Source organism: Schistocerca nitens, chromosome 2, assembly GCF_023898315.1.
Source record: "Schistocerca nitens isolate TAMUIC-IGC-003100 chromosome 2, iqSchNite1.1, whole genome shotgun sequence".
In the NCBI taxonomy this organism is placed as follows: domain Eukaryota; kingdom Metazoa; phylum Arthropoda; class Insecta; order Orthoptera; family Acrididae; genus Schistocerca; species Schistocerca nitens.
This window is the reverse complement of record NC_064615.1, coordinates 415,460,165-415,481,715: the sequence shown is the minus strand read 5'-3', so window position 1 is coordinate 415,481,715 and position 21,551 is coordinate 415,460,165. Positions and strand designations below refer to the sequence as shown.

The 21,551-nt window shown below is 37.4% G+C and overlaps 1 protein-coding gene across 6 annotated transcripts in view; it reads right to left on the bottom strand.

Annotated features, from left to right (window-relative positions):
• The window catches only part of LOC126236284 (diacylglycerol kinase epsilon), a 200,266-nt gene that overhangs the window by 67,031 nt on the left and 111,684 nt on the right, over nt 1-21,551 (bottom strand). For all 6 annotated transcript variants that reach the window (XM_049945468.1, XM_049945465.1, XM_049945469.1 and 3 more), the window contains exons 8-10: nt 17,750-17,973; nt 15,516-15,661; nt 863-1,031 (exon numbers count right to left, since the gene is read on the bottom strand). In XM_049945468.1, the coding sequence (XP_049801425.1) occupies nt 863-1,031; nt 15,516-15,661; nt 17,750-17,973 (539 nt within the window). The remainder of the gene's footprint in view (nt 1-862; nt 1,032-15,515; nt 15,662-17,749; nt 17,974-21,551) is intronic.

Below are 21,551 nucleotides of genomic sequence, written 5' to 3'. Positions count from 1 at the left end.
TCTGATAAATATAGCAACAGAGTTTCAAAATTATTTACGAACAGGTTAAAATTTCCTGCAGGTGCTTGGTACAGAGGTGCTACTATCAAGGATTTGTTACAAAATTCTACTTCTGTCGTACGGTCTTCTAGATGTTTTAAATAAGATTTATTAATATTGATTGTCTCCAGTTCATGGCATGTTCCTGTAAGTGTGGCCAGTCCCACTTTCTCCAAGTCTCTTGCACAGAAGTAAGATGCTGAACTATATCCTGTAACATTTAATATATCTATACCAGTGGTCACACTGTCTTTAGAGAAACAGTATACATTAACAGGCTGAGGCAAATCTAATTCACCAGCACAAATCAGTAGTACACTAATTTCACAAGGATATTCTAATGCAACAACCATAAATGATTTTATAAACTGACTGAATTACAACTGGCTGCCAAAATATTTCTGAGAACTTCTGAAAATCATGCTAATGGATTCTTCTGTCGCTCCATAGTAGAAAAATTTCATATTTAAGGGTGATTAGCAAACAGACTCAGTTTTGTTTCAGATATGTTTCAATCAAGAGCTTTTTATACAAATGTTGTATCCTAATTCTGAAAGATGTTTAATTATTTCTTGAATATTTTTGCAAAGAATCTTAAACCCTCCTTTTCCCTTCCTAACGTAAAAAAAAAGTGTTGTTCTGACACATCTAATCACCTGCTCCCTTTACAATATGAACAATGTTCACTGATCTCTGATCTCTGCTTCTCTAAAAAACCTATCTCTACTTACCAAATACCGTCAATAAATGTGTTCCCTGTTTTGGTTGCATACAACAAGCAAGGTGAACTAGTGCAAAAAATATTTATGCATAATCCAACTACCTTATTGAAAATTCTGCTGGCAAACAGGTAATATGGAGATTCACGTGTTCGATGGAAGTCAAGAGCTATTTGTGCATCAACTCCAATGCTCAAGTAGTTGTACATAAAGATGTGACGTATTGGTAGTCTAATCCCAAGATGGCGAACTGGCTTGATTTCAACTTTCCACCTGCAGAACCATAATTATTTTTTCTTCAATTTTTTAAAGAATATAATCAATTTCTTCATCAAAATTGCATAAAAATGTCTGCAGATAATTTTATTTTATTCAACATGATACACTTTAAGTACAAAGTTGAGCAAAATTTCATTATTTCTGTGTATATCAAAAATCAATTTAAATATAAATAAACAAACTGAACAAGAAACTAAGAGGTCACATTTGATTTCATTACTTGACCTAAAAATAAATTTTACTGAAGATCCATCTGCATTTCTTGTACAGATGGATAGTAATGTGCATATCTGTTACATCACATTTTTCAGACAGATATGCCTGTCAAGGACTACAGTTACATTTATTTTACACATATGAGTAAAATGTTATACACATATTTTTCAATTTAGTTCTTTAGACAGTGACCATCTTCCATTATGTAAATTTTTATATACATGTACGGGTTTTGCATAGTTGTTCTGATTATCCTTTCATGCCAGTTTCTTCTTTGTCTTCTTCTTCAACTCTTTATTATATATTATTTTGTAATTATTGCTCCATTAGATTCAAGTGACACAATTTTGAAAATGGGAGGTCAATTTGCCTATGTAATAAACATCTTTTGTCCCTCCAATCCCTCGGATGCAGACTAACTATGCAACACATATTAGTAAAATATAAAATACAAAAAACTGACAGATAAACAAAACCTGAGACAGCTCTGACGTTTATAGGGAGAAGAAGAAAGCATATAGTAAGCTTATTAGTGGAATAAAATTCAGCTTCTACTAAAATGAACTTCCAGTTTCGAGTGATATTTCAAGGATGCTACGGTTTTACTTAAACAAAAACAGGAAAGAAATTGTCGTAATATAACAATGGAGAAGGTGGGGTGGAAATGTATGGACTCAGTTGAGGCTGCTGATATTTTTAAGCAATGCTATGCTCAGGTCGCAAACAAATTCATAAATGAAAACTCTTCAAAAGAAAAAAGCACATGTTATACTAACACTGTGACAGACTGTTTGTTCTTCCCGTTGACAAATGAACCAGAAGTACCAAAAAATGTATATTTTATACCAAATAGCACTGAAGGTTTAGGTACTATCTATGAGGGTCATTCCAAAAGTAATGGCTTCTAATTTTTTGTGGTGACTTTGGATGTCTGCATCAGATGTCGTTAGTGTAACACTAATGGTTGAACATTCCTCTTTCATTTGCAGGTGGTTCCATTGTTCTGCAGTAGTTGGCGCCAGCAGAGGAGTGTTCCAAAATGAAGTCTGATATGGAAGCACGTATAAAACAGTGATGTTTGATTGAATTCCTCACTGCTGAAGAAACTGGGCCGAGTGAAATTCATGCATGCATGCATGCTAAAGGTGTATGGAGATGATACAATAGACGTGAGCAATGCAAAACGATGAGTACAGCATTTTTAAGGTGGTGAAAATGGTGTGTATGACAAGCCACGGCACGATCGACCCAGAATAGCTGTCATCCCTTGCAATGAAGAGCGCTTTGATCAACTCTGAATGTCGGCTGTAGTGCCTCGTAAACAATGTTGGAACATCTTGGTTGCAAAATCTGTGTGAAATGGGTCACGCAGATGCTTACAGAAGAAGGAAAAAACTCATCAAATGGAAATCTGTAGGGACCTACTGGACCAATATGAAGCTGAAAGTGACAATATTCCAAATAGCATTGTCACCGAGATGAGACATGGCATCAGCACTACGACTCAGAATCCAGAACACAGTCCATGGAATGGCGACATGTGAATTATCTGTCAAAGAAGAAATTCAAGACACAGCCATTTGCAGGCAAAGTGATGTGCACAGTCTTCTGGGGTAGCCAGGACATGGTTCTTTTGGATGTCCTGGAGCCAGGAGAATCTGTCAATTCGGCACACAAGACGACACTGACTAAGCTGAAAACTTGAATTTCCAGGGTAAGGCCAGAGAAGACCATCTTTCACCTGCAACTTGATAACACCTGGCCCCATACCAGTTTTACGACCGTGCAACTCACTGCAAAATTCGGCTGGACTGTCTTACCACATCAACTGTCCAGTCCCCAATTTAGTGCCTTCAGACTTCCATATCTTAAGGCCTCTGAAAGATGGACTATGTTATGAACATTTTCGAGACTCAGATGTTGTTGTCAAAGCTGTAAGGAAGTCATTAGTCTCAGCTGGTTCCAATTTTACAAGTGCAGTATGCAGGCTCTGGTTCATTGTTGAAAAAAGTGTACAACGAATGGTGGTGACTATGTGGAAAAATGACAGTCTGTAGTTGAAATATTGCTCTATTTAGCTGTGCTGCTGTGATTTATGTATCTCCTGTAGTTTTCGTGAATAAAAATATGAGACTTACTTTCAGAACAACCCTCATATATTACTAAGTGATTATTCTGGAACCCAATACCAGTTGTAGGTTGTCTGCCCAACAGCTTCCAGAGGCAACAAACATTTTATTTTCAATGTTTAGCAAAGTTATTGACCGAACTTAAAAAATTATAATGTTGTCATAATCTCCTCATTAATAGTTTAACACAATAAGATACGTATTACAGTTAGAAAATTTGTGTGTCTTAAGGCAGCGTAACTGATCGCATGCAAACACACAGACTTTATTCATCCAGTATTTGAGAATAAGCACACTTTTTTGACTTCCAACAAGCTTTACACCTAATTTCAAACCTTTACAAAATATTTTCTCACTGACACCCCCACAAAATAATGAAAGGAGAAAAGTGTATTGCTTATCACATTTTTTACTTTTTTACCACCAACTCTAGTCACAACACAGTTTGCAGACAGTATCCACAAACATCACTGAATGTACATAAACAATTATATCATTATATGACACACAGTTAAGCAGAAATGACATCATAAACTTTGAGATGCACAAAAAATTGCTTTTTGCTTAAAATTGAGCACAAATTACCCATTCTTTCACAGCAGTTAGCAACTTTAAACATAGTTTCAGACTTTTTCCATATTTTTTCTCCCCTAAAAACTTAACATCAAATATTTAATGCATTAACTCATTTGTAAAGTGATCAGACATTTGAAGGTGTTTTATACATGGGAGTTCTATTTTTTAAAGAATCAGAGGTCTGCTCATATCTACTAGGCTTATAAAAGATAGGACTTGGTCAATTTCTTTCCACATAGTTCCCCAATCTGCACCCATGCTCCATGTCTTATGACTTCATGTTAGCAGACTGTTAAACATTAATCTTCTTTATTTTGCTCTAATAAATTCAAATATGAATCGATGTGTATTTCCTCAACACCTTCTAATAAAGTTAGCCTTTAAGTACCGGTATATATAAAGACCAACTGAAATCTTATTTGTGGATTCTTCCACCACTTCTTGGTACAACAATACCACATTTAATGTTGAATAACAAGTACACTGTTTTTATTCTAGTGACTTTTGTTTATTTCAAACTAGTTTTCGGCTTATTGGGCCATCTTCAGGAAACAACTGACTTGCGTCACAAAGGGACACCAATTGTTAGGTAATCAATCACTGTAAGCAAAGATACAACTCATCTGCCTAGTGTTTTGTACATCAAACTTGTTTCTTAGTGCGGAAATTAAACTTTACCCAACGAACAACATTAAGCACAATATATAATTAAACTACGAAATATTGCAGGTTACATGGTTATAATTCTAAAGTTTGTGAGATCTTGACATTAGCTAAGAAACTGTTACATTGAGCACTCTTTATTTATGTTGTGCAACAATTGTGTGCAAGTAGATTGTGTCTTTGCTTATAATGTTTGGTTACCTAAGAATTAGTGTCCCTTCCTTACACTAGTCAGTCATTTACTGAAGATGGCCCAATAAGCCACAAACTAGTCTGAAATAATACAAATCAGTAGAGCAAAACTAGTGGACTTGTTACTCAACCAACTGAAATTTTTCTGCCTCACCCTCCATGAGTCACATGTTTGTTCATGGCTGGAAGCCTCGCACTGCCGGTGATATGCAGCATGTAAACCAAACTATGTATTACACCATGATTATACACAACATTTATTGCTGGACCTAGATCAATTTTTGGCACAGCCACATTTACAAGAAAAAGTCTTAATAAAGTTGGTCAGCTTTATACTGACCGATGAGATAATGTTAAAATATTGCTTATATTTGATTTATGTTTGTAAGGCCACTGTCCAAGGCATAATTCTCGACCTAACATTTTGTCTTTCATGGCTGGAAGCCCAGCTGAGCTTGTTTGAGTCTGTAACAGCTCTCTGGGTCATTAAAGTCTCTGATGAAGTCTGTACCAATGGAAGATCAAACATTAGGCAGAGAATTATGCCATGGACCACAGCCTTACGTCCATAAATTAAAAATCAATAGTGATACTGCGAAGGCCAGCCATGAAAATATGCAATGTAAAAATAAACGCTACTCCTCAACAATGATATCAATGTAACAGTTTAATTTCATTCACAAATATTTCAAAGTCTGACTTTTAAACTGGTAAATGAACACTAAAATCAGTCAATGTACAAGCTCCTACTGGTACCTGGGAACTGGTGCAGGATAACTTTTCCAACTATTTAGGTCAAGAGTCACATTAAAATAAAAGAACTTCACATTTCCATAGATTCAAATGCAGTTTATTTACTTTAGTTAAACCTCACAAAGTCCGTCCATTCTGTCAACACCTCCCCCCGCTAGCTAACAGCTCCACGTAATTCTTATATGCTTGGCATAGTGACACAATAATTTCATCAACCACTAACTTATGAACAGAGAAAGCATTTCCAACATTACTTCCACCCAAATATGTCTTCTGCACTCAAGCTGGCTGTCTCACTGCCTCCCAGATTTCACACTTACAAGCTGCTCCAGAAAATGTTCAACATTCCAGCATTTCAATTAATCAGCCTTGATATGCAGAATTACTGACTTTTACCTTAAAGATGTGCATTTTCACTGGTTGTTTTCTTTTTGCCACTTTGATAATTACTATTTCCTGGCTGGAAATCTCTTATTACTATTCCCTGCTTAATGTTACTGGGAGAGCAGCTGACATCATTAGGCTGTTTCAAATGCTTGAGTGAGCCCAGCAGACCTCAACCACAACTTCAGCTTGTACCTTGGTTCTTCCTGAACCCACTTTACATGGATTATCACAGACCACCCTACCAGCATCTAACTAGCGACAAAAAGAAGCATCCCTCTATATTGTGAGATAGGTAGGGCTAATGCAAGCAAGTTTGACAGATGGTGCGGTGAGTCCAGACATGTGCGGGCATAGTCACAAGAGACTGGTGTGTTGAGACTGTCAGATATGGAGCAGACAATACCTGAACCTCTGCTGTCAGTTGTAACAACTGTGAAGTAAACCACTGCTGTCAGGAGGGCAGCAAGTAAACTGAAGGGTTACTGTGTGGGGAACCTGAGAAGATGGAAAGTCAAAGGCTGCCAACCATTTCAGGGCTATAACATAAGTAAAACTAGCATTAATTAAACTACATAAAAGGCAATGGTAACACCTGAAAGAGAAAAGATGAGGCAAGGAAGCATGGAAAAAGACCTACTCTGTAGGTGAAATAGTACATTAATTAGAGCCAAGGAAGATTTACCTTCTATGTTTAAAAAATTATAACTTCAAAAAATATCTTATGTAATCATAACTAAAAAAGTGTCAATTGATAGTGCTGCAACGCCACTCTTAAAAGATAATAACAGATTTTTTAAATTAAATCAGAACAACTTGAGAAATGAGCCAGAATGTTGATTCCAATTATTAAAAACCTCATTTAAGTACAAAATTATCTGAAAAATAATAAATACAGAGAGAGTATGAGACACGGAATGAAAATTGCTATCTGTAGTTGTTCAGTTATATTCAAGTTTAGATATTTATTATGAATAACACTAAGTTAGACTAATTCGTCACAATGGTAGGCAAATACATCACAAAGCACCCTAGCAAAAAACAATGTCACCACATAAAAGCCAGTGAAATTATACTCCTACCTGATGCATAATACCTGTGTTAGTGTGACCAATGAGAGATGATATGCAAGATTTGTCTATAAAAGCAATTTAAAAAGCATATTGCATCTCATCAGAAGTATCAGTGTTTTAGTGCAGTTACGTCATATTTTTAAATGTACAGTTTCAGCAATAATATGTCTAAAAACTGCATTTTAAGAGTTTTGTAATGGCAAATTGAAGGCTACTTGTGAGCAGTGGCCTTATAGGACAAGGTCAGTTGACTGTGTGAGCTTGATGAGGCAAGAACTGTGCAGATGTCAGTTGTTACCAAAAAAGGGTTTGACATTTTTCATATAACAGGTCTAGAAACTTATGAAATTTCTGAACTGTTTGTGGACTTCAAAAGTTTTCCATGGTCAATTTGGTGGACAATAACTGAAGGACAGAATGGTGTCTGAAACTTGCAAAAGTTTGTAGACTTAGAAAAGTTATCAACTGTAGATTTTTTAGGTTTCAATTCCGAACAACAAACTAGAGTTCAGAACTTACTAAACCCTTAAACGAGTTTGTGTACCAGTACATCCTTGCACACACAGCATTTAAGCAAGTGTGAAATACATATTTTTATTTACTAAACACTATGTTAATGACATTCTCATTTCAGCAACCATATCCTGCCTTTAGTTTTGTCATCTCTTCAAATAAAATTTATAGACAATTTAATACACAACCAACGGAAATTCCAAATGAACAAACAGATCGGAAAAATAATGGATTTTTTTGAAAGTTTCATTCACACTCTTCTGACTCCATAGGCATGAATGCTCCATACAAATTTTAGCTGTTACTTGCTTCATAGAAGACTAGATACAATCATGATGTGTACAGCAAGATCCTGTTCACAATGAATCCCGAATCTCTACAGTCAGTCTAACGAGAACATCATATTAACCTCAAATGTAATTAACACTAGCACTGCCATTTGGCACCTACATATCTAAACTTCATAGCATAGGACACTTATATAAGTACCTGGTTAAGAACTGAGGTTTAAAACACTTACATTATGCATATGGTTATTTTCATTATGATCCCTGTTCATACAGTACGCTCAACAATAACATTTAGCCTGTTAAAGTCTATTGCTTAGTGAAGCCTCTTATGCTCCTACTGTGATGTTAGAAATCATTGCCATGATTTACATGAATCATTGATAAATTTTACTTAAATGTGACTTATCAAACTCTAAATGAGCATTCCATTTGACACACCTCACATATAATGTAGTATCATGACTAATGATAGACACACTATAACTTTTTTGTGTTACAGTCATGATTTAGATTTTATACTGGCTCATGACGACAAGCTGACAACTACATTTAAATTAATCTGAATGCTTTCTCTATAATGCCCATTCACATACTTGTCATAATTGCAATCTGGTAATTAGTGACATGATAGCACATGAAAATATTGCTTCAGACTGGAAGTTGCATGTTAGTATGGTGGTGCTAATGTGATTTATAGTTATGCATGCTGTGGAGATGTAACTAATTTGTGCTCCAAACTCTTCATACATGGATCAGTGCAAGCTGAGTCCAGCTATTACTGACTGCAATACACCTTCATGGTTTTATATGAGAGTCATCATGGGTTTGACATTTATTGCCTATTATGGTTGTGTTGGACACCGGATGAATCACAAAATGTTCACCTTACGAAGCGACAACTTATCTGGTACCTTTTTTCAATGTTACAATCGCTGATCATGTAACACATGTATTTGCAATAGCAATGGAAATTCCTGAGCAATATTTAAAATAAGAGAGAAGCAACCACTCACTTAATGCGGATCGATGCATGGAGTACAGTAACATATAACAGAAAACAGCATTCACACTGGCTTTTGAGCACCTACTCTTTTTCCAGCAACAGTGCTAACATTGATACACGCAACCAACACACATTCCGTTGGCCATAGCAAGATTTGCATATGCATGACGCTGTGCATCTTGATAAAGTAATAGGTCTACAATATCTTTGGTGTACCATTAATAAATGGTCAATATTTTGGCCAGTTCCCACATCGACACTAACAGCAACATGAGATGCAAGCAGAGCTTGCAATTTTCAGCATTGTTCCCAGAGCTGATCCAGGTCCTTTGGTTTGGGGCCGAGTTGAGGGTCTCAACAAAAGGTTTCATCATCTCTGTGATGGTCTTTGCTGTAGATCTCTAGACCTGTGTTATCAAGTGAGGATATGTAGGACCCCCCTTGACAGGTCAGGGGTGTACTACATGACAGAAGCAGCTACTCAGGTAGCAGACTACTTGTGGAATGAATATGAGGGTTTCTTAGGCTAGATGGTGGTTTGACGTATACTGGTGAACACTTGCCAGTCAGTAAGCAGCAAGTTAAGTCAGACCATGTTCAGAGTAAAGACACCTCGACTGCTAACATTTTATCAGTAAACTGTCAAAGTATTTGTAACAAAGTTCCCGAATTTACTGTCCTCCAGGAAAGCTCTCAGGCTCAAATTATTCTTGGGACTGAGAGCTGGCTGAAACCTGAAGTGGAAAACTCTGAGATATATAACGAGTCGTGTAACATACATTGGAAAGACAGATTAGAGGCCATAGGAGGGGGAGTGTTCACTGCAGTTGACGAAAAAATATTGTCTCCATTGAGATCAAAGTGGAGTGTGACAGAGAAATTATCTGGTCACGTATAACAGTTGTAGGTGAAACCAAGTTAATTGTTGATTGTTTTTACTGGCCACCCAATTCTGCTGTCACTGTTTTAGAATCATTCAAAGAAAGTCTATGGTCACTAGCACAAGAATACCCACATCATGCAATACTAGTTACAGGCAGCTTTAACCTACCAAATACAGACTGGAATGTCTATAGATTCATTGTGGTGGGTACAGACAGACAGTTGTGTGAAATACTTTTGAACATGTTTTCTAAAACTGTCCTGAGTAGCTATCTCGGCAGTCCACACACAGTGGAAATATCTTAGACCCTGTAGCTACAAATAGGTCAGATCTTATCAACAATGTCAGTATAGAAATGAAGATTAACAATCATGATGTCATTATAACAACTATGGTTACATAAGTTAATGAATCAGCCAGGAAGGCTAGCAGAGAGTTTCCGCTAGATAGAGCAGATAAGCTGTTTTTAGCATCTCATGTAGAGATTGAACTGAGATCACTTAGTTCCTGTAAGATGGATGTAGAGGCAATGTGGGTAAACTTCAAGTAGATTATAAATCATGGTCTGGAAGGTACGAGCCTAGTAAGTGGATAAAGGAGGACAACAACCACCATGATTTAATAACGAAGTTCAGAAGATCTGTACTCTTGGCTGTTGCACTCTCAGTTCAAAAGAGAATGTGGAAATAATGAGAAGCAAAAGTTAGTAGAAATTCATGTGTGTATGAAAAGATCTGTGTGCGAAGCATAAACAGCTACCACCATCATACCTTAGCAGCAGATATGGCAGAAAACCTGAGAAAATTTTGGTCCTATGTAAAATCACTGAATAGGTCTACGGTTTCCATTCAGTCCCTTGTTGACTAATCTGATGTAGCAGCTGAAGGCAACAAATCAAAATGCAAAGTTTTAAACTTCACATTCAAGAAATTGTTCATGCAGAAGAATCAAACAAATGTACCATCATCTGCCCATCAGACAAACTCCTGTATGGATGACGTAGTAATAAACATCCCTGATGTAGAGAAACAACCAAAAGATTTGAAAGCAAATAAATAAGTTGCCGGGTCCAGAAAGAATGCCCATCCAGTTTTATAAAGAGTACTCTACGGCATTTGACCCTTACCTAGCCTGCATTTATCACAAATCTCTCACCCAGCACAAAGTCCCAAGTGACTGGAAAAAAGTGCAGGTGAATACTGTATATAAGAATGGTAAAAGAATGGACCTACAAAATTACAGACTAATATCTGTAACTTTGGTTTGCTGCAGAATTCTTGAACATATTCTCAGCTTCTTAAGACTGAGAAGCTTATGTCCACAAATCAGCATGCACTGCTCACATGAACCTCAGCTTGCCCTTCCCTCACATGATATACTGCCAACTGTGGATGAAAGGCAACAGGCATATAACATTTTTCTAGATTTCCAAAAAGCATTTAACATGGTGCCCCAACTGCAGGCTGTTAACAATGGTACGAGCATTTGGAATAAGTTCACCAATATGTGAATGGCTTGAAGACTTCTTAGGTAATAGAATCCAGTATGCTGTCCTTGACAGGGAGTGTATAAGAAGACAAGGGTATTGTCAGGAGTGTCCCAGGGAACTGTGATAGAACCGCTGTTGTTCTCTATATACACTAATGATTTGGCAGATAGAGTGGGCAACAACCTGCAGTTGTTTGCTAATGAGGCTATGGTGTACAGTAAGTTGTCAAAGTTGAGTGACTGAAGAAAGATACAAGATGACATAGAGTAAATTTCTTGTTGGTTTGATCAATGACAGCTAACTCTAAATGTGGGAAAATGTAAGTTAATGTGGATCAGCAGGAAAAACAAAACCTTAATATTCAGATACAGCATTAGTAGTGTACCACTTGACATAGTCACGTCATTTAAATACCTGGGTGTAATGTTGCAAAGCAATATGAAATGCAACAAGCATCTGAGGACTGTGGTAGGGGAGGTGAATGGTCAACTTCAGTTTATTGGTAGAATTTTAGGAAAATGTGGTTCATCTGTAAAGGACACCACATATAGGATGCTGGTGCAATATTTTTTCGAATACTGCTCAAGTGTTACAGATCCGTACAAGGTTGGATTGAAGGAGGACATTGAAGCAGATCACAGGTGGGCTGCTAGATTTGTTAGCAGTAGGTTTGACCAACACAAAGTGTTATAGAGATGCCTTGGGAACTCAAATGGGAATCCATGAAGGGAAAGTGACATTCAAGGAACACTACTGAGAAAATTTAGAGAACTGGTATTTGAAGCTGACTGCCAAATGATTCTGCTGCTGCCAACATACACTGCACATAAGAACCACGAAGATAAGATATGAAAAATTAGATCTCATAAGGAGGCATACAGACAGCTGTTTCTCCCTCACTCCATTTTGAAGCAGAACAGGAAACTAAATGGCTAGCAATGGTACAGGGTACCCCCACCCCCCCTCCATGCATCATATGGTGGCTTTCGTAGTATCTATGTAGATGTAGAAGTAGATACAGTTGCAGAACATACTGTTCTGCCAAGTTACACTAAGAACCACAAATGTTCAATAATAGCTGTCAAAATACCATGGCATGTGATTTATATAATGACAAGATTCAGTTTCAAGTGCAGTTAGTTTATATTCATCACAACACTGATCGTGACTACACTATGAATATGTTCAACAGTGCTAGCTGGAACATGCTATGGCATTCTCTGCAATTTTTTTGACTTCATGTATGGTATACAAACAGTAGAATATGACCACTTACATGTAAGTGTAACATTTTTAATGTTATTACCTGAGACTTTATAATTAGGATTTATCTTGTTATTTACATGTTTGATTCATGTCTGTCTGTTTTGTGTTAATAGGCAAATGATCAACATCGACTAGGAGGTTGAAACTGGCCAACAGCAAATAAATCTATCCCATAAAGCTACAGCCTCAGTGGACACATGTCTTCATTTGACCTGTATTTGATGGGTGTGGACCGAATTATGAAGGAAATAGAAAGAACCCAAAATTTATGCAGATCAATAGAGCCAAATGGTAACTGTCTTAACCTTGAGTACTTAGCTGTAAGAGAAGTTACAGCTGATAAGAACATACCATGTATCATATCAACAAAATCTAAAAAAAGGCACTAGCATATAACTAATGATGTAAATGTTTAGGAAAGCATTAATGGTATGATTCCAGGTATTCTCCAGTAACTTCCTGCATCCATCACACAGGGAAATGTAGCCCATATACACAGAGATGTTAATGAAGTTGCAGAAAGATACCACTCAATTCATTAAAATCTTTTCCCAACACGAAACTTATTGGCAGATTGAAACTGTGTGCCGGACCGAGACTCAAACTTGGGACCTTTGCCTTTCGCAGGCAGTGTTTTCCAAGATATTTCCACAGAGATAGCTCTCAAGATCTGATTACATACACTGAGTCCTCACAACAGGTGATGAAAAGTCAAAACATTTAGAATCAAATTAAAATATTACACAATCCCAGTATGTCTATAACTGTAAAACAATATTTAAAAACCAACTAAAGAAAGGAACGGACACAAATTAAAATTTATGCCTATCTGCATTCCAATCTCTGCATAGTAGTTGTTTTATTTGTTCTGTTGTGTAAAGCATTAATAAATTCTGAAAAGGGTAAACTGCTACTCACCATTTAGAGGAGATGCTGAATCATAGCATAACATAACATTGACAGTATTATGGAAAGGGTGGTTACTACTCACCATATAGCTGAGATGCTGAATTGCAGACAGGCACAACAAAATGACTGTCAAACAAAGCTTTCGGCCAAACAGGCCTTCATCAGAATAATCAACACACACACACACACACACACACACACACACACACACACACACACACACACACACACACACGCGCGCGCGCACTCGCAAGCAAATGTAAATCACACACACATGAACACAATCTCTGGCTGTCACTAACTGAAATTTTCAAATTTGTGTCCCCAACCTGCAGTGGCGAACTTAGGATATATTTTTTATAGCAAGAACACAACACTTTTAGGAAAAGTGATCTTTTTGCTTTAATATCTAAAAAGATGATACATAACAACAAAACTTCAGAGAGTAAAAGCATGCAAGAGAAACTCTTACGAGCAAAGAATTTCACCAAACCAAGCACCACCATAGAAGAGGATGGGAAACACATGGTCCTGATTTATTTACATTAACAGCATCAAATGCAAAATCTTCCAATTGATACTAACATAAACTAGTGTAGATTTCTACGCACATTTTAGCTATAGCATCTTTCTTTGAACCTGGTAATGCTTCGAAACTGACTCTTAGGTGTGTTCAGATTTGTACCATGATATGGGCCATGGTGGAAATGAAAGAGAAGAGACCACAGCTACCCCTGTTGTAGACATAGTGAACATGTCTTCCATCCTGTTCCGTGAAAATATTTTCCAAACACTACTGGAATATAACTTAACTTCTCTCTCTCTTTAGGCCAACGTCCATATGCCACGATTCTGCAGTGGGCGGCTGAGTGGCAACTGCATAATTAAACAGACAGGCCATTTGGTTATGAGATTCCTGGACAAGCATGAACAAAGTTGAATACAGTACCTCCCAGTGTCTAAAGCAGCTGCACTGACATCTGTTGTACTTTTGTAAAATTAAATGCACCGAACAATTCCTGCAAGCATTAACATACCAAATGCACATCTCTGTCATCAAGCCAGCTCAAAAGTTTAGTATTTTGGTTGAAATACTGCCATAGTCAGAAGACTTATTGCTTCTCAGTGACTTAATGACCCTTTGGTTCTCTTTTACATTTTATTTGGAAACACTGATGACTGCTGATTGAGTATTAAACGCCTGTCAAAGAGAGTCTCATTGATCTGGTTTCAATTGTCCCTTTTAATCCCTGCTGTCTTCATTTTCTTTTAGGAAGAATTCATTTGCTGTTAAAAAAATAAGCAATAAACAAAGTGCAAACGTGCTAAAGGAGGGTTTTTGAAATGAGTAGTTAAATTAGTGCGAAGATAAGGAAAGATGAAAGAGGTAAATGGTTCATGAAGAAATAGTAAAACAGAACCTGAAATCAAGAGCACTATGCACAATGGACTCAATGAATCAGAAGCAAAATGTTCTTGCTCATACAGAAAAATGGTGAAATCAGATGTAGCAAAATAGTGTTGTTTCGATAAAAGTTTAAATATAATATTCTGTCATGTTTTCAAGCCCAAACACACTTATTAACTGTACAAAAGCTACTTTTATTCAGATTTCAAATAAATCACAAGATAGTATTACTGATCAGTACTTACCTGCAGGAGGCAAAATGTATGGTACTGCTGATAGGTATATATAAAAGTAAAGGGGATACGCCATCCAGTCTTCAGAAATAGGCAAAAGGTAGTGTGTCTCTTTCACTTTTTCATGTGTCTATCAACATCGTTCATCTCCTTAAGATAAGTACTGGCAAACAATTATGTCTGATAACTTGTTTTTTCATTTGGATTTTCGTTTATTAAATCAAAATCATATTTCATTAAAAACTTTTGTTTTAGAAGTAGCACCTGGTATCTTCCCTGGGGACAGCATCAATCAAGAAATTGCTAAATCATTATATGAGTTTCTTCATGTCGGCAGCTAGTAATGTTATTGTTAAGTTACAGTCCAATGAAGATGGAAATGCAGCACTACAAATACTAAGACACTTTCTTGATGCATATTTTTGACTTTTCATTATAGCTGTAACAAGAAATACTAAACAAGAAAATGACTATTATAGTTGACTGCAAATGCCTTACCTGTCAAGCTTTGCAATTTCAGCTTTCTGCACTTCATCAAGCACAGCTGATGGATCCAAGGGACTAGGCTGCTCCTTTCCCCATCCTAGAACTCGGGAGAGGTCATTTCCAGTTCCAAGAGGTACTATTGCTAGTGCTGGAGCACACTGTAAAACACAGCCTTGTTACTTGGATACCTGCTGCCAGAAATTAAAAGTGAAAACACTAACACACATTGAATTAAATATAGTAGAGAATAAGGAACTGACAAGTAATGACAGAATGAATGTAAATAACCAGTATCAACAGAAAAGAGTCAATTCAGAGTAGTATGAAAATAACGCCTCATACTGAAACACAATTGTTATTAGGATTACTAGTACTCATTCAATATCTTCAATTGTTTTTCCTTTAATAAAGTTACATGTTTGAAGATCATATGGTCATACAGAAAAAATAAATAAATAAATAAACAACACACATTAAGCTATAGGGTTCTGGTCAATAACTGAGAAAACTGTCACACACAGCTCCATCTGTGACTTCTACAAGAGAATCTAAACTAATTTACCAACAGTTATAAGATCTACGAAGAGCATCTGAATGGCAATTTGCAAAATTTTTTGTTAATAAAACGCACACAAGCGCAGACGCGCACGCGGTCACACACACACCGGTGGGGGGGTGGGTGGGGTGGGGGAATCACTACTAAACAAAGCTCTGTTCCATATGTACATTCTTAGACATTTCTTCCTCAAATTAAGAGCTATATTTGATACTAGCAGAAATCTCTTGGCCAGGAATGGCCTTTTCACCAGTGTTAGTCGGCTTTTTATGTTCTCCTTGCTCCACCCATCATGGGTTAGTTTGCTGCCTAGGAAGCAGAATTCCTTCACATCGTCTACTTTGTGGTCCACAATTTTGAGATTAAGTTTATTGCTAATCTCATTTCTGCTACTCATCATTATTTTTCTTTCTTTCATTTACTCTGAATCCATATTATCTACTCATTAAACTGGTCATGCAACTCAATACATCCTGCAATTCTTTTTCTTCTTTCTTATATTATAAATAAATATGAGCTGAGTTGTCAATAAATATAACGTAAATGATAGTATATTCAGAACTAGTTTAGGTCCCAAACAACAGAAGTCTCTGCTTGACACGTCATGCTGAAAGAGTGCCACAACTGCAGGAATTATATACAGGACATATCACAATTAGCAGTAGCCATTTGCAATGCCAAACTAAGGAGGTTGCCCAAGTGCAAGATTTGTATACAGTGTATATCACAACTGTAGCAAAAACTGGTGCAGGTGAAAATATTTGAGGCAAAGGAGAGTGAAATGATAAGTTGCTTGGATGGAAAAAAATGTTCTTGAACTGGTACTGGGTCTGTTTTCAACATTACAACGAAAAAAAAAAAATAAATAAAGAACATTAGGTAGTTAAGAAATTAGCTGCTAGTAACTAATACCACAATCAGCAAAACATAATGGAAAAACTGGTAGAATATAATACCGAAAGTGGTAGAAAATTACACCAAAATTGGGCATAAAATAAAATGATTTTTCATATCCCTAAGCAGATGTGTTACAATTTTGTAAAGGTTCTGTAGACACAAAAAAGTGTAAATCAATAATTCTACTTCTGGTTGCCTCAGGGCTAGTTGTCACATGGAGAGTTTGATGTATTGCTGTTGGGAAAGGCCCTCAAAAGGATAAAAATACCACACTTATCTTCTTTGTTTTTATTTCACATTTACTTTCAAACCTTTCCTTACTTAGTTCCTCCTTCAGCTCTGTGGTTTATTTGTCATAATGAGGCCTCTCTTCAACTATTTAATATCTATTGTTATAGACAGTTGCATCTTTTGATTTCTTTTGTACAGTTGCCTCTATCCTCTCATCCTTTAGTTGTATATATTTCTTTTAACTCTAGCAGTTTCCCCCCTTCTTTCCCTCCAGAAACATGAATCATTTTCAAAACATATGAAACCTGTTAATTTCTACTTTTTGGTTGCCTGTAAGGGTTTCTGTAGCTGTCCCTGTTCTAGTGTGTGTGTGTGTGTGTGTGTGTGTGTGTGTGTGTGTGTGTGTTAGTGCCCTTGCTAAAATAATTTGAGAGGTATGAAAATGAAACAGTAAAATTCCATTTGCTCACTGCTGTAGTTATTCATTTTCAGTAACTAGTTAGCTCACATTCTCTTCCATCACACACAATCCTGGCATAACAGAATTACAAGCGAAACTAACCATCAAGTTCTTCTTTTCAACAGCATTCAGCACCCAGCCTATTGTTCCATCTCCACCAGCAACAAGCAAACGTGTTGAAATTCCCTTCTCATTCAAGAAGCAACACCACTCAAGTGCTGCCTCCGGTGAATGTTCAGCCAAGTCAATAACCTGTGCTGGGTTTAACAGGTGACGGAACAAAGCCAGGACCATTCCACCATCTTTGTTTCCAGACTTCTGATTAGCTGTAACATTAAAAAAAGGAATGCAAAATAATGGTACTGGTATTTGAAAATGAAAATACACCATCCATTCCTGTTCTGTTCTACTTACTTTTTGCCAACATTTATGTATAAAATATTTATAAGAAACAGCTGGTGTTGAGCTCCATAATACACAGAACATTATTTCTGGACTTAAATAGTTTTGTGTTATATATCACAATGGCAACAAAATATCTCTCTCTTATGAATATAATTCACCCATAGTTAATAACTAATACATTAATGACATGTCACCTATTCTGATAACGTATACTCTTCACTATTGTGATAAGTGCACTTTGCATTTAGTTTGTTATCTACTGAAAAGTACACACATAAGACATGTCCACTAAGTACAGTACTGAGCCTGAGACATTCAAAAGCTTGTTTTTTTCCAGACAGAATTGCAAGCTCTGTGTTCCTGACCAAGGTGTCAGAAATAGAATGTAAAATTGTTTGGCTCTGTCGGCTGAAAACTCTTGTTGTGCCACATTGAAATGAACGTGTCTATTCTGAATCCTGTCAGCTGCTAGCTGAGAAGTGTAAACAGTTTCTTCTTGTAATGGGAAATGTGCTAGTCCAGATTTTTTTACAAAATCAAAATTCTTTTTGTGAATGGTGTGATGAATTGTACTAATGTGTACAAGTGGTGTTGTAAGCTTCAAACCGGCAGAAAAAATGTACACAATGAACAAATGAGTGGGCATGCCACAATTGTGACTGATGAGATGGTGAACAATGTCAAGGAAATGATTTGTGGTGGCCATCGATTGACTTTGGGCGAGACAAATGCAATGTTTTCAGAAATCTCCTGGTCTCTTCTGCATGAAATCATTACTGAAACTCTTGGTTTTCAAAACCTGTGTGTGATGTGTAAACCAAAACATTTCACAATCAACACAATGTCAACAGAGCCACATCTTCATGGGAATTTCTCGAGTGCTTTGAATTAGGTTTCATGTGAATTTCTTGAGTGCTTTGAATTAGGAAGTGACCAATTCTTTCACTCTGTTATGTCTAGCTATGAAATGTGGGTGCCCCACTACATCTCTGTGATGAAAAGACCATCACTGTTGTGTAGACTTCTCTCTTTACCATTAGCAAAAAATTCAAAACCATCAGTTTGACCTAAAAAATCATAGTGTCTGTCTTTTGTGACCATATTCTCAGGGAGAAACAATTAATGCTGCACAGTTCTGTGAAATACTATAAAAACTACAGAGAGTGATGCAGAACAAAAGAAAACTAAGGCAGTGAACTTGTTGTATGACACTGTATGTCACCACACAGTCAATGCCACAAAGAAGCTCACTCTGTTAGGACATCATCAACCCCAATGCTCACAGCCCTGATATGGAACCCTCAGATACTCACTTTTCCATCTCTCTGAAGTTGTACATGGATGGGAAAAAGTTTTCTACAGATGATGATGATGTCCAGAGTGCCATCAAACAATGGGCCACAGAGACAGTGGAATACTTTTTTGATGGAGGTATCACAAAACTCATCCCTTGGCTCACAAAGTGGATTCAGAATGAATGTGACTGCACTGAAAAATAGTGTTAGCTATACAGCTGTGTATTTGTAAATGTTTCATAAACATATTACCATTTCAATTTTTAAACAATTGAGTATTCTTAATTTTTGGACTGTGTCCTAACTGTGGAGTGCTGGCACACTTGACAAAGTTAGTAGATTCTTCCACTGCTTCTTGGTGGAGACTATTGCACAATCACAATCAAAAAATCTTCTGCAATATTGTAGAGCACTCACAGATTGTGTTTTAATTGATAAGTATTTACTGTGGACTTTTTTGCTAATGCACCATTCTATCAGAATGCCAAAGATTTAGAAAATAATGTGGACAAAAGGTTACTATCCAAAGTAATTGAACAAGATGCAGAAACAGAGTACTGCAAAATAGTATGCTTTGGGTCACTTGTGTACAGTTTATCAGTTCTGTCCATTAAATAATTACAGGTGTATGTGTCTGATAGGCCTAAAACCCTTAAATTTAAAGCGGAAGATATAAATAGAATTTCACTGCGTATCCCATTAAGATTCACATTCAAATATGCAGTTCATGGGCATGCACAGAAATAAATAGGGGCATGGGAAGTGGAGATTTCCCAAAATTGCCAGTTTTTATGTAAATGTGTTGCTCAGTTTTGAGATGTGTCATGCCACAAGAACTAAATTTTATGGGTGACACAAAGAACTTTTATATCCCAGGAGACTGATCGTTATCCCCTCACTTTTAAGTGCATGGGAATTCTGTAATGAATAAAACTTCTGTTCTCCAGACTCCGTGATTGTGCAGTTTAGCTGAAGCATGCAAATTCTGAAAAAAGAGCTGCCAAAGTTTTTGATTACCTTTGTAGGGATTTGCCAGTGACCTCCGATGGGAGTTTTTTGGTTTTTTTGGTTTTTGTTTTAGGGCACAAAACTGCTATGGTCATTAGCGCCCAGCCCGTGACTTAGGAAACAGTAAAAAAAAAAAACGAAATTGAAAACCAGCACCAATGGGAACAAAGTCATAAAATTGGAGAAACTAAAAGCAGAAGGAAGGCTTAAAAATCCACTACAGAAAGCGGTTGGTTGTCCCCAAAAAAAGCTTCAAATGACTGACGTCATTTCACTGGCACTAATAAACTGGAGAACGCGGTCGGCTGAGCGCGTGTCATCTGCTAAAATCGACGATAGATCAGGCGATAGCTGTAGACGGGCGCGTAACTGATTAAAATAGGGGCATTCAATTAAAAGGTGTCTTACCGTCCACAGCTGAGAGCAGTGGGGACAGAGTGGGGGAGGATCGCCGCTTAAAAGATGTCGATGGCTAAAAAGACAGTGCCCTATCCGGAGTCTAGTTAAAATTACCTCCTCCCGACGACGCGTTCGGGAGGAAGAGGTCTAAGCGCAAGGAAGAGCTTTCACTTCACGCAATTTATTACGGGGAAGTGTTGACCAATGCGCTTGCCATAAAAGAACAACACGACGACATAAAACGCTCCGTAGATCGCAGAAAGGAATCGATGGAATAGCTGGCCGAAGAAGAGAGACTGCAGCCTTGGCTGCAATATCGGCCGCCTCATTTCCACACATACCAACGTGTCCCGGGAGCCAGAGGAACGCCACCGAGACGCCCCCCAGGTGGAGCAAGCGCAGACAGTCCTGAATCCGGTGGACCAGAGGGTGCACAGGATAAAGAGCTTGGAGACTGAGAAGAGAGCTGAGAGAATCTGAGCAGATAACGTACTGTATCCGCTGATGGTGGCGGATGTAGTGGACAGCCTGGAGAACAGCGTAAAGCTCCGCAGTATACACCGAACACTGGTCGGGAAGCCGAAATTGATTTGGGGTGTCGCCAACAATATAGGCACTCCCTACACCTAACGATGTTTTCGAGCCATCAGTGTAAAGAAATGTGGCTTCCTTCATTTGTGCACATAGAGCAGCAAATTCCCAACGATAAACAAGTGTAGGGGTACCATCCTTGGGAAATCGACAAAGGTCACGGAGCAGGCAGATCCGGGGACGGAGCCAAGGCGGTGCTGTACCCC